This window comes from Salarias fasciatus, chromosome 13 (assembly GCF_902148845.1).
Source record: "Salarias fasciatus chromosome 13, fSalaFa1.1, whole genome shotgun sequence".
NCBI classification, from domain to species: domain Eukaryota; kingdom Metazoa; phylum Chordata; class Actinopteri; order Blenniiformes; family Blenniidae; genus Salarias; species Salarias fasciatus.
In genome coordinates, this window is record NC_043757.1 from 18435075 (window position 1) to 18447697 (window position 12623).

At 41.0% G+C, this 12623-nt stretch overlaps 2 protein-coding genes across 2 annotated transcripts; one reads left to right on the top strand and one right to left on the bottom strand.

Moving 5' to 3' along the window:
* Positions 1-52: 52 nt before the first annotated feature.
* Positions 53-4801, top strand: dnajb12a (DnaJ heat shock protein family (Hsp40) member B12a). The gene is made up of 9 exons (XM_030106028.1): positions 53-226; positions 566-743; positions 1502-1647; positions 1741-1911; positions 2602-2681; positions 2772-2881; positions 2963-3135; positions 3357-3503; positions 4779-4801. The coding sequence occupies exons 1-8, from the start codon at positions 94-96 to the stop codon at positions 3476-3478; spliced, it is 1113 nt and encodes a 370-aa protein (XP_029961888.1). The 5' UTR covers positions 53-93; the 3' UTR covers positions 3479-3503; positions 4779-4801.
* Positions 4802-6010: 1209 nt separating this feature from the next.
* LOC115398952 (dynein regulatory complex protein 11) lies at positions 6011-11412 on the bottom strand. The gene is made up of 19 exons (XM_030106026.1): positions 11365-11412; positions 10553-10880; positions 10310-10429; positions 9946-10128; positions 9788-9859; positions 9344-9549; positions 9141-9225; positions 8943-9053; positions 8717-8786; positions 8466-8572; positions 8240-8326; positions 8095-8156; positions 7937-8019; positions 7568-7675; positions 7280-7479; positions 6999-7085; positions 6729-6906; positions 6393-6631; positions 6011-6121 (listed from the first exon to the last, which is right to left on the bottom strand). The coding sequence occupies exons 1-19, from the start codon at positions 11373-11375 to the stop codon at positions 6011-6013; spliced, it is 2448 nt and encodes an 815-aa protein (XP_029961886.1). The 5' UTR covers positions 11376-11412.
* Between the last annotated feature and the right edge of the window lie 1211 nt (positions 11413-12623).

Below are 12623 nucleotides of genomic sequence, written 5' to 3' on the forward strand. Positions count from 1 at the left end.
ACGCTGAGGGTTTTACGTCATCTCTGCGAGACGGATTCCGTGATAACGTCATGTCCGCGCGTCGCGAGGCAGGTAAACAGTTCCGCTGTCGAGATGGACTCAAACAAGGACGAAGCGGAGCGGTGCATCAAAATAGCTCTGAACGCGCTCAGCAGCGACCAGCCCGACAGAGCCAGGAAGTTTCTGGAGAAGGCGCAGCGTTTGTTTCCCACAGATCAAGCCAAAAGTACGTCGAGTTATCGCCTCTTTCTGTTTTTTGTTTTCTCGTGTACTGGGCCATGGCCGTGAAACCTAATCAGCTAACGTTAGCATCAAGGTCTCAACGTTACACCAGCTACACCGTCAACATGCTGGTATTTGTAGTTTTTCACCCCCACATGAATTTTACCTTTTTATTTGGTCGGTTATTCACTCTTTTTGTTCTGGACTCGCACAGAACTCTACATTTTCTGCGCTTGTCGTCGCCAGCAGCCGCTATGCTAACTGTTAGCCGCGTCTCGGAGTGGATCAGGTGGAATCGGGTGAGAACACTGAATGCGATGTCTCCGCTGTCTCTTTCTTCCAGATTTACTGGAGTCCTTAGCACAGAATGGGAAGCCTCCGGACGAGAACGGCAGTCATATAAACGGAGACGGACCCAGCATGAGGCACCGCGGCGACAGACAGGAGACGGATGCGTCCGCAAATGGAGCCTCGGAGTCGGCCAAGCCATACACGGCGGAGCAGCTGGAGGCCGTCAGGAAGTCAGTCTATCTGGGAGCAGTTCGCTTATCTGTTATTGATCATGTCTCTTCTCTCCAGTAACGAGTAAAACACTTTGTAACAGGCTTCAAAAAGGCGATGCTCAGAGCTGCCCAAAGCTGTCGAAAAATTCTGTTATCAGTGTTTTGATCTTGAAAAGTTTTGAAAAGGTTGCAGTTGTTTGAATGATAAAAAAGATGAGCAAAACAACGAGTAGTGTTAGGAAACTTCCCAAACCTACAGGTTCAAAGCATTACTTTACATAAAAGCATTACTGTTTAAGGTATAACAGCACCAGACAATGTGTTCTTCACACATTAAGACAGTTTAAGAGCATCCATCCACCTATCAGACTGACGGATCAATCCAGTTCAGAGTGAGTGAAGACAGGATACTCTGGACAGGTTGCTTCTCCGTCACAGAACAGACACCAAAAGACACATGATAGCACACACTCAGGTTCACACAAGAGTGACTGGTATCCATGCATGCTCAGGGAAAAGATGCAAACTCCACATAGAAATAAGACAGTCAAAGTTGAATATATAAAACGCATTTTGTACTCTGAAATTCTGAAGTTGTAAGACTGTTGACTTTATTCCTCCTTTCCCAGGGTGGTGGGCATGATGGCGAAAGACATTAAAAGTTAAAATGCATAAAAATTGAAGCTACTCAAAATTGTAGATTGTGGAGTTTGGACTTGTGTGTTCTGCATGTTTTGTGTGAATTTTTCCTCTAATTGCCTCTGATTTCACTTTAGGATAAAGAGCTGTAAAGATTACTACCAAATTCTTGGAGTTGAAAAAACGGCTTCTGAAGAGGACCTTAAAAAGGCTTACAGAAAGCTGGCTTTAAAATTTCACCCTGATAAAAACCACGCTCCTGGAGCCACAGAAGCGTTTAAAGGTATATAAAAAGTCACTGATTAGTTTTCTTGGGCTGCATACTTAAGTGACAGCTATTTGATAAGTTTTTTTGTTTTTTTTTTTTTTCCCCCAGCTATCGGCAATGCCTATGCTGTTCTGAGTAATGCTGAGAAGCGAAGGCAGTACGACCAGTATGGAGAGGAGAGAACACACCCGACCCGACACAGACAGCACCGCGACTTCGAAGCAGACATTTCGCCTGAGGACCTCTTCAATATGTTCTTCGGTGGTGGGTTCCCAACAAGTAAGTAGAGGCCAGGAAACGATCAGCCAGGCTGTGAAGGTGTGTCTCTTTGCAATGCAATTCGTGATTTGTTTTATACATTTGTCTGATTTCAGTATTGAGGTGAAATGTTCTGATTAGAGACCTGTTTTGTGAATTTGCTTATTTTTATGTGCTTCAATATTACTGACAGGCTCAGAAGAAGAATTTGGAAACTTGGTCTCTGTATTTAACACTGTAATTCTCTACTGCCTGATCGGTGACTTGGAACATTGACTGAATTCTCTGACTTCATATGTTACTGACTTCCTTGTGAACTGGCCACAACAAGTTTGAGTTAGTAATCACACCTCGCTGTAAAAATAGGAGCCCCTGCTGGGCTCCGTCCTCAGCCTTATGCTCTTCACACTCTTCAGCCACGGCCGAGAACACCTCCAACTCTAAACTTGAATTTGCCCATGATACAAAAATAGTCGTACTTTTAGTTTCACTGTTTCATATATTGAGGAGTGAGATGATAAGCATCTAGTAGCTACCACTACTTCAGTTGTACTTTGCAATTTGAACTGCTTTCTGAAAGCTTTCTGCTTTCTGTGTGGTCCAGTTGTGGCGTCGCAGTGAATTTGTAAATATCTGTGAAAAAAAAAATCTGAGTTTGACTGAGTTCTACCTTGCCTTGTTTAATCTCCAGTTTTCTTAAATTCTCTCTAGACAATGTACATGTTTACAGAAATGGAAGAATGCACTTTGGGCACCATAATAGACAAGAAAGAAGAGAACAACAAAGAGATGTAAGCTGTGTTTTTGATATTTATCCTTGATTTAAGTACTGTCTTATGAACTCGAACTGAACTTTTTTCCATTTTCCTCTCTCTGCTCAGGGGGGTCTTGCTCTGTTCGTTCAGCTGATGCCCATCTTAATCCTCATCGTCGTCTCCGCTCTCAGCCAGATGATGGTCACACAGCCTCCATACAGCCTTAGCTACCGCCTGTAAGTGCCTCGTCTTGCAGAAAGCTTTATTATCATCATAATGGCTGTCTCACACTCTGCTATAATGTTATGTTTCTGCAGGTCAGCTGGGCATATTCACAAAAGGCATACAGCACACTTGAAGGTGCCTTTCTTTGTGGGGGATCGCTTTAATGAAGAATATTCTGGGAGTTCCCTGAAGAATGTGGAGAGAAGTGTGGAGGAAGACTACATCTCTAATCTCCGAAACAACTGTTGGAAAGAGAAGCAGCAGAGTGAGTTCTCGGCATATATATTCCATTTAATATTAGTAAAGAGAAGAAAAAACAGCAAATTAACTTTTTTTTTTAGCTTCTTGCAAATAATGCTCAAGCCCAAAAGCAATAGCTCAATAATTCCAATGCATCTGTTTCCTGGACCAGAATTCTGTCATTTCACTTTTCCAGGTTGATTGTCTGTCTGCGGTGCTGATGCTCTCTTGTTTTTGTGCGTTCAGAGGAAGGGTTACTCTATCGCGCTCGCTACTTCGGAGACTCTGAGTTGTACCAAAGGGCACAGAGGATGGGGACTCCCAGCTGCTCCAGACTATCTGAGATTCAGGTTATATTGGATGGTTAGAAACCACTTGGACACATGGATATGGGTACGATAACACAACTCACACAACATGATGATGAATGCTGCAAAGATTTGTTTTTCTCTGACTCCCTACGGATCAAACACACTCTCAGTTATTTGACTCCAGCCAGCCAGTCTCCAGTTTCCATTCCTTTAAATGAAATGTAGCCAGCAGTTTTATTTTTATCCTTTAACTTATCAGGCCGTCGACATGCAGCAGCAGGCTGGAACTGACACCAGATATCAAAGTCTTGAGCGTCGTCTCAGATGTCCGAGTTTCCCCCCCAAACACTCCGCTGCTCCAGGAGTCCTTTATAGAACAGACTCTGCTGATAACTGCAGTGTTGTGGATGATTTTCACAATGAATGAATTCACAAAAAAGATCCAAAATGGGGAGTGTGCGGTTGAGTGCTGGTGATCAATAGGAATAAGTATAGGCAAAAAAGTAGATAAAGGGTTTGTGCATGTTTACTGTTTTAATCTACCATGGAAAGATTGCACTGAGGACTGTTGGCTTTGAAGCACAAAATGAAATTTGACAGCAGGGAGTGAGGAGGATAACAGCACAAAAGGTTAAAGTTTGCTTTCTGAGCTTTCTCAAAGTCAGTGCTGTATCAGAACAAACTGACAACGGCTGACCTATCAGTGCATGAACAGCGACAATCTTTTCTGAAGGTTGAGCTGATTTGCACCTTCTTTTCCAACATGTTAACAATCATGATCGACACAGTTGTTTTTAGGTGTTGAAATCCTATCAAGCGTGATGAATTAGCCTGTTAGCATGAACTGTCATTCCTTCCACACATATTCGGTAAAGCAGTGTGGGAGGATGAGCCTCTCAACTTCCCATGCTTTGTCTCATGCCAAGAGGAATGAGCCTCTCTAAAATCTCTTCAGTATTTTGTTTAGAGAGCATAATTCACTGTCATGCCAGTTTGATGCTTTTAGTTTGCCGCCTCACCATTACAGGTCATTTCAGTTTTACTTGTTTTCTACAGCACTTGAAAGACATTCAGTCCTAGTGAGCATCATACTGAAATAGTATGATCCTCCATTTTTTTTCTTCTTCACCATGATCCTTTTCTTAAAGTTGAAAAAAGAGAAACACATTCCAATGACTCAGTTGGTTTTTTTCCCTTTTAATCCCAGCAGACAATCTCAAGGTTGCGACCTTTCACCTTCAGTAAATCAGCCTCTTAGTGCACAATGATTGTGAATTTCATGTATTATGAAGATATCTTAAATATCATAAGTGATGGCTGCATGACTGATGCCGATGCCTTTTTTTGTCTTTCTTAGGTTCGTCACTACTTGAAACTAATTAGAAGAAATCGGCCTGAGCCCACTCAAATTTTGAGCAAATACCTGCAGAAATCCAAGAGAATCAAGAATGCCTTACATCCAGTGGGCAGCAGACCTCATCAGGGAAATTCTCTGCACCTCCATGTAGATCGACTTCCTGTAGAACTGTGAGAAGCTTTTGAGACGACTGCTGACATGATCGTGTCTCCGCATCAGTGAGAGTCCCGCCGGGGATGTCATGGTGGAAAATAAAACCATCGTCTGTTGGAACGGCGAAACAAAGCTCCTGAGATTAGCTTTCTCTGTTCCAACCCTTTTTTTTTTTTTGTTTGTTTTCCTGAAACATTTTGAGAAACTTCATGGCCTTCTCTTCTCATAGACATATGTCTGAGCCACTCACAAGAAAAGTGTGTAATTTTTATAGTTCTTAACAATGTACATATTCATTTTACTTTAACAGTGCGGGGTGTATTGGACAGTAAGCAGTAATGTTATGTGGATTTTGCTTGTAGCCTGTTGGAATATGATTTTGAAATTTGTTGCACAAATAAAAGAAACATATTTATTAAATTAACATGCTGAAATTGTATAAAGGATTCTTTAAATTAAATCTATCCTTTGATTGTCTGCCGCTTATTTTCTTTTGTATAAACCTATGAATTTAATGTAACCCAAGTGAACTTCCAAAATTGTTCACTAAAAAACCAAATTCCTATTTTGGAGATGAGTTTGATATTTAGCTTGCCACTGCAGAGAAGTTTAGTTTATAATCTAAGATGATTCTGTAAACTTTGACTCCCCAGATGGCTTTTTTTAACAGGTCAAGCATCAAACCCACTTTTTCACAGAGGTTTTTTTTCTTCTTTTGTTTATTTACAGATTCATAAAGGACTAATCCAAAACTTGAAGATATAATACAACTTGGAGAACGCCTGATTGAATTTAAGACTTTTGGAACCCTAACTTTTTTTTATTTAAACAAGTCTTCTTCATACTGTAGAAGTAAATACATTTTCTCCAGCTCAACAGTCTTATTTTGTCTCTTGAATAAGTTATAAAATGTTTTTCATATTTTGTAGCAGATCATTTTCAAAGCAGAACTTAAAACACTGTTTCAATAATTCAATGTCGAAGAAAGATTGGTTATAAAAAATACAAAATTGATTTTTTTGATTCTTTTTAATTAACACAACCTTCAATAAAAGGCAGCTGCCAGCTGATGAAAAACGTTATTTTTTTCCTTTCTTCTTTGCATTTTTGCCTTTAACCGGTGCTTCGTCTTCCTTTCCAGTGGCAGCTTTAATCCGTTTCTTTCCCAGGGGCGTCTTGCCGTACCAGTTCTGGTTTAGAAAAAAAAAAAAAATGACATAATATATCAAAGCAATGCCAATAAAAAGTACAAACGGCTTGTTTGCCAACCTCTGGTGGTTTGACTTTGACTTTAAGTTTGTGCCAGCGACTTAATCCCTGGTTTATATGGTCATGTTGAACAAGCACATTTCTATCCACAACCATCAATAACTGGGTTTTAGTGATTTTCTAAGAGGAGAACAAGGTTGAGCTTCCCAGCTTGTGACCTTAAGTTACTCTAAAAGTAAATCCCGGACGTACTTTTAGGGCTTCCTCTTCTTCCTGGAACACAGGGTCGTATTTGGCTAACGGGGCCACAAACTCGGCGGCAGTGATGGGCCTGTTGGCCTGCTGCAGGATGCGGCGCTTCGTGATGACGCTCTGGATCACCTGGACGATGTGGCCCGGGGTGTAGCCGTCAGAAATCTTTGCAAGAGAGCTGAGGTCCAAGGCCTTCGTCACCTCGCCGCCATGACTTTTGATGAGCTTCTTCCACAAGACTGAAGGCAAAAACAGAGGCCAAAGGTCAATTATTCACAAAGAAATATGAAAGTGTTCAAATCTGGAATTTGTTTTAGGTATTTTTTTTGTTCTTACTGTGTCTTGAGCCGTAGTCGGGCCTGGGGATGAGGATGATTTTGCTGTACATTTTACACAGCGGCTTGATGTCGGCACACAGCGGGTCTTTAGTTGTTCCTATTATCAGGACTCGGTCCTCTCCTTTGATCAGTTTGAGGAATTTGGGCAAATCTTTCTTCAGCCGCTTCGGGTCCAGCTGTCGACAGGTTAGAAAGCCAAGAGTACAATGTGAGTTATGAAAAAAAAATACACACAATTTCTCTAGGCCCTCATTTTGTTTCCGAATACCTCTTTTTCTTCTTTGGGAACTTTCTTGTAGAACATTTTCTCGGCGTCTCCGATCCAAATCACTGAAGGTTGAAGCAATCTCGCAACCTGTGTGGAGACACTGTTTAGCACTTTCTTCCGAAGCTGGGCTGAAAAGTTTATTCGCTACGGATGCCACGTGAAACTTAACCAGCAGTGGATGTGCTTTTTTTATTGATACATTTCCCTTGAAAATCTAGGTTCCCCACGCATGGAAAAACTGATTTGATCACTACAAAAGCGGCTCATTCTTTCAGTCGTACCTTAAACACCATGTGGAGCATCAAGGCGAGGCCGCTCTTGCCGGGGTACTTCCCCGCGGTGTTCAGAGGAGACAGATCAAACAGGCTGGCGCCCGTCTCCTGGCACACGGCGTGGACCAACATCTTCTTCCCCACGCCGGCCGGCCCCGCCAGCAGGATGGCCTTTATCAGAGGAGCCTTCTCGTGCACAGCCTGAGAGCCTGTAAGCAACATACACACGCATTTCTGAAATCATGGACATTTTCAGATTTGTACTGTTTAATGATCTGGATGAAATAATTCTCACACCTAAAGGCAGAACGGCGTAAAGAGCTAAGACTTGTCGTACGTCTGACAGCGACGGCATGGGCTCAATGTCATTTTGCCTGAGAGTGGTGCCAAGGTAGTTATAGTCACCTATGAAGACGAGATTACAAGGAGAGGTCACGACTTTTACATTATCAATTAACAAAGATGAATATTTATCTTAAAGAATGTACAGTGTTAAGACAGCTACCAAGAACAATTCAGCAATAATGAAATACTGAAACCTCATCGATACAATGACGTTCAGTCTGGTAACACCATCAATCTCAGAACAGTCCAACATTTGAAGCCATACGAAGAGAAAAACATTAATACAAGACACCAAATTGATCCATAGAAACACTGACTTACCCAAGTAGTCCTGCAGCCTGACATTATTCGGCTGTTTCAACAAGCCCTGTTCCACCAGTTCCTTACACAGAGACTCAACAGTCCTAGTCCATAGAAACAAATTCTCCTTATATCTTTCATTTGCATTCTTTGCATACAGAGGCTGCGTCTGACCTCACCTATCAGCTGTCAGATCTTTCTCTTTTTTCTTCTTCTTGCCGCTCTTTGATCCTTTCTTTTTCTGTGGGAGAAACAAAGGATTCATCTGGGTGACAGCTCAAGGGAATCATTGTAAATGGTGCCTGCCGTGTTTCACTTAAATACCTTGGCATTTGCCTTTGTTTTACTGCCCTTGTCTTTATCTACAGAGAGCTTCCATTCAAGCAGCTCCTGTCTCATCTCTTCATCCACCTGGAACAACCACCGCAGAGTCGAGAGAGCAATTACAAGTCTACTGTAATCTGATTTAAACACTGGTCCTGGAAAACAGAACTGGACAAGAAGGCAAGTTGGGCTTGTGAAATGTTTTCTGCTCGACGAGCAGCCACACCTGAACTTGAATTTCTGCCTGGATGGTTTTTCTCATTTCCTCCTTGAGAAGCTCCACCTCATGTCTCTGGTTGAAGTTTCCAGACTCGTTTCGGCTTTGCCAAAAATCTGAGGATGTTAAATATTCAAACATTAATCACAGTTTACTCCTGTTCTACATACAAACCGGATAAAGATGTCCTATTGTATTTATGAGAGGTCATACACAGACTGATGAAGTACTTCAATCTTTGATATTACATTCAGACATACCTACGTAAGCTTTCTGTCCCACTTCCAAATCCGACAGAAAAGCAGAAGGAAGCATCTTCAAGCCTGCCTCCTCCTCCTCCTTTGACATTTAAATTCAGGAAAACAGCAGTGAAATTAAGTTTGATCATGCAAAATCTCATTAGAGCCACAATAAAGATGCTAATACTAATGTGACTGTGACTCACATGTTTTACATGCAAGTTCTTTTTCACCGCTTCTTTATTACCTCCTTTTCATCTTTCCCCTTGTTCTTCTTCCCTTTTGCTTTCTTGTCTTCTTTTCCTTTTGGTTTACTGTTGGCATCTTCCTCTTCCTTTGCAGCAATTTCTTCCAGTAACTACAAACATACGTGAAGAAGGATTTTCTGTAAATGAACTTAACAACGCAGGATGAAATCTACTTTCCAGTGAGGCTGCAGTCTCACCTGCTGAGGATTCTTTTCAACAAAAATGAGTGCAGATCCTCCATCCTCTACATCTGGGTAGTCTGGAAACGCTCCGGTAGTATTGCTATAAAGATCAGAGGACACAAGCAGTGACGCTACAACTTCAAATTCAGATTTATTATGTGTCAATATATTTGATCATCACAGCAAAGATCTTGAATGCAAACTTTAAACCCCTTTACCGGCATTCAAAGAACCACTGACGAATCTGTCCCTTCTTGGTTTCACTCATGTCACGACCCTCCGTGTCCCGGAGCTCTTTAGTGATGGTCACTGCGGCTTTCTGGAAAATCTCCTCATGTGCGTCCCGTTTAAGGCGCGTAGAATCGTCAATGGCATCAGCTGTGACTTCTGCAGGACACGGCATCAGATATTTTGGATCCATAGCCTTGGAATACAGTCACACAAACAGATGGAACATGAAACACCCTGATGCACTCACTGCTTTCTGTAAAATAAAACATTTTCAAATGTAAAATTCTAACAAGAATGTGTACTTTTCCATTACCAAAACCTCCAAAATAGTATTTTATGTTAAATTAAACATGTATTCTTACCACTGAATCACTGGTATGTACTGCTATTGTGTATAAAAAAGTGGGAAAATCTGTATTGTTATTCTTCACCATTCCCAGAAAAATCATTTCCTCTTCTCGAGCAATCTTCGTCCTCTTCCTCTGTAGGTATCCCCGCCACATCTGTACGTTACATTAAACCGAATACTTGAGCATCAGGAACGACTTGAAGCAGAGCAGGCTGCACATGATAATGGTAGAGAAAAAACCTTTTGGATGCAGGTTGCGGCCATTTCAGCGACAGCTGCGCCCGAGTCCTTTGTCTTGTACATCCTGTTCATGTTTATGCTTTTTTCATTCAGTTTTGCTCTCAGGCGCCCTTGCCGTGCCCTCTCTGCCATCTGAATGATCTTTATCGCCTCCTCTTGCTTCATGTCTTTGCTCAGAAGAAGCTGCAGGCACCAGGAGAATGTTAACAAATAACTTTAAAAGGCTTCTGATGGTCGCACAGTGAATGTGTGAAACAACAGGAAAACCATCACTGTTACATTACATTTCATCCGAATATATTTATGACGTTAAGTGAAGAAAATGGTTAAAAATTGACAAGTTCCCAGAGTACGGCTCACTCACCTCAGAGCTTTCAGTAATTTCCACCATTTTAAGAATATCAGTAAGCATGGTCTTTCGTTCTTGGACTTCTTTGCTGCATTCATGAAGGAAGAAGCGAGGAATAGGAATCTCAAGGTCAGCCTAATCAGATGACAACAGACAAAAAAAAAAAAAAAAACAGATAAGAGAGAGAGTCTAGTGTGGATACTTCACAGAGACTTCTGATTAGCAAAATTAAAGCATGCAGTGAAAAATAACACATACAGGTGTGAGCTTGAGGTCGAAAATCACATCATCCATGTAGTGGTACTCTGAAAACTCCTTCTCAACCATTTCATTCTTCAGCTCCAACACCCTCCCCATCACACCATCCAGAAGCAGCCGGATCACTCTCCTCTTCTGAGGGTGGACCACCAGGTCATAGACCGTCTCCAGCGTTCTGAATATCTGGATGTAGCGCACGTAAAGCATAGCCAGGTGTTGGAAAAACACAACTCTGTCCTTTTCGGGACGCCGAGGCTCAGCAGGGAGCTCTTCGGTCAGCAAGTGGCTCAGCTCGGCCATGGCATCTGTCCACATCTGGTTGTACATCCTGCAAGAGCGTGAACAAACTGATGGTTAAAGACTGTCACATCATGATGTAGTCAAAGGCTGTGATGATCAGATAAATATACCTTTCAATGAACAAAAATAAAGAAAAATGAGAAAAGAATTAATTTACACTGTACAGAAGTGGGCTGTGCATCAAATGAACTAACAAACAAGCAAAATCAATGATCGGGCAAACTTTGTCCACACAGTGCAAATATGCTTTAATCGAGGAGGTTTTGTTAAATATTCTCTGAGAAAACTAAAGTTCACAACTTCACCACTTAAATAGATGTCCAAACGCAATTGTTAGATAAGAAAGCAAACACTGACGAGTGGTTTTTTTTTCTTAATTTGTTTATTGTTTTTTTGAGTCTTAAGTGTCAATATAAGAAACTGTCAGTTATTTCAGGTGTTAATCACGGCAGTGACAGACTATCTCTACTTACAGTCGCTGTTATAGAGTGTGTAGCTCTTAGAAAAGTTACCTTTGCGACATGTTTTAGCCTCCAGGGGAAACAGAAGCTCTTCTTTTTCTGAACGTCGTCTCGCTGGAGCTCAGCCGCGAGGTCTGCGTTTACAGGTCTCCATAGCAACGGGAATCAGGAAGTAGCGTCTACACTGACTGAGTATGGGTGACATATTTTCATTTCAAAGTGTCTTTAGTTAAATATATTACCATCTTGAATGTCGCTCTGCCAATTACGGTAGCAGATATTATTGAACATTAGGAAACTAATGAAAACAAGGCGATTAAAAAAATGCATAAAAAAAAAGACTGACGTTTCTTCTGCAAACTTTATGTTAAGACAACAACAACAACAAAACACTCTAAATAAATAATAATGTTTGAAGTATTGATTTGACAGGCAAGAGTGTGCTATCAGACTCCAGCTGTTTAGGAAGTTTTTTTGCACAGTTATTGGAGAAGTAAAATGATGAAAATGATTCCTTGAAGCTCAGATATAAAAAGCTCCTCCCTCCTTGTGAGGACTCTGGCTGCAGTTCTGGATGAGCTTCAGTTTTCTGACACATTTTTCGGAAGACCTGCGAGCACACTGTTACAATAATAAAACCTGCTCAAAATGAATGCATTTACAACTTTCTGTGAAGCTTTTCTGGTCATAAGACTTCCAATATTCTTCATGTGTATGTAAGCTGATTTTGTTGTTGTCTTACTGTCTTAATGTGGTTGTTACATTTCTGAGAACATAAGTACACTCAGATTTCTGGCTCGATGTGAAGCACTGCATTTACAAGACGGTAATACTGAAGATGCCACTTGTCTCTGGGTTTAAAAACCGTGCAACACCAAAGTCTCAGTTTGATAACAGTATTCTGGAAATGAGAAGTTTTGTTGTTGTTGTTGTTTTTGCTTTGTTTCCTACATATAATTGGAATAACGACAAATCTAATGTTGATGATCCACGTTTGATATTCAATATTCCTGTTAACAACACAGCGGTTTGTATCTGCCTTGAGATATCAAGCTTGTAATGGCATTGTACTGAAAAGTTCTTTCTCAAAAGAGACATTTACTGAGAAATATTTAGATTTACAGTTATTTTGTGGCATGTAAAACAACTTAGTGTTCCCCAAGAGTTCAAAATACACTTAATTGAACCTCTGCTTTCTTTGACCAAAATGTTTCATCCATTCAGGAGTCATGTGGCTTTAAAATTCACGATGCATTATAGGAAGCAAAATGTTGTGGAAAAAAAAACCAGTATGTGAAAGAAGAGATCAC

Coding starts and splice junctions, on each gene's coding strand:
- dnajb12a (XM_030106028.1), top strand. CDS start 94: ATGGACTCAAACAAGGACGAAGCGGAGCGGTGCATCAAAATAGCTCTG. Junction 227..565: donor TCCCACAGATCAAGCCAAAA/GTACGTCGAGTT, acceptor TCTTTCTTCCAG/ATTTACTGGAGTCCTTAGCA. Junction 1,648..1,740: donor AGCCACAGAAGCGTTTAAAG/GTATATAAAAAG, acceptor TTTTTCCCCCAG/CTATCGGCAATGCCTATGCT.
- LOC115398952 (XM_030106026.1), bottom strand. Junction 8,157..8,239: donor AAACAAAGGCAAATGCCAAG/GTATTTAAGTGA, acceptor TTTCTCCCACAG/AAAAAGAAAGGATCAAAGAG. Junction 7,480..7,567: donor TTACGCCGTTCTGCCTTTAG/GTGTGAGAATTA, acceptor TGTTGCTTACAG/GCTCTCAGGCTGTGCACGAG.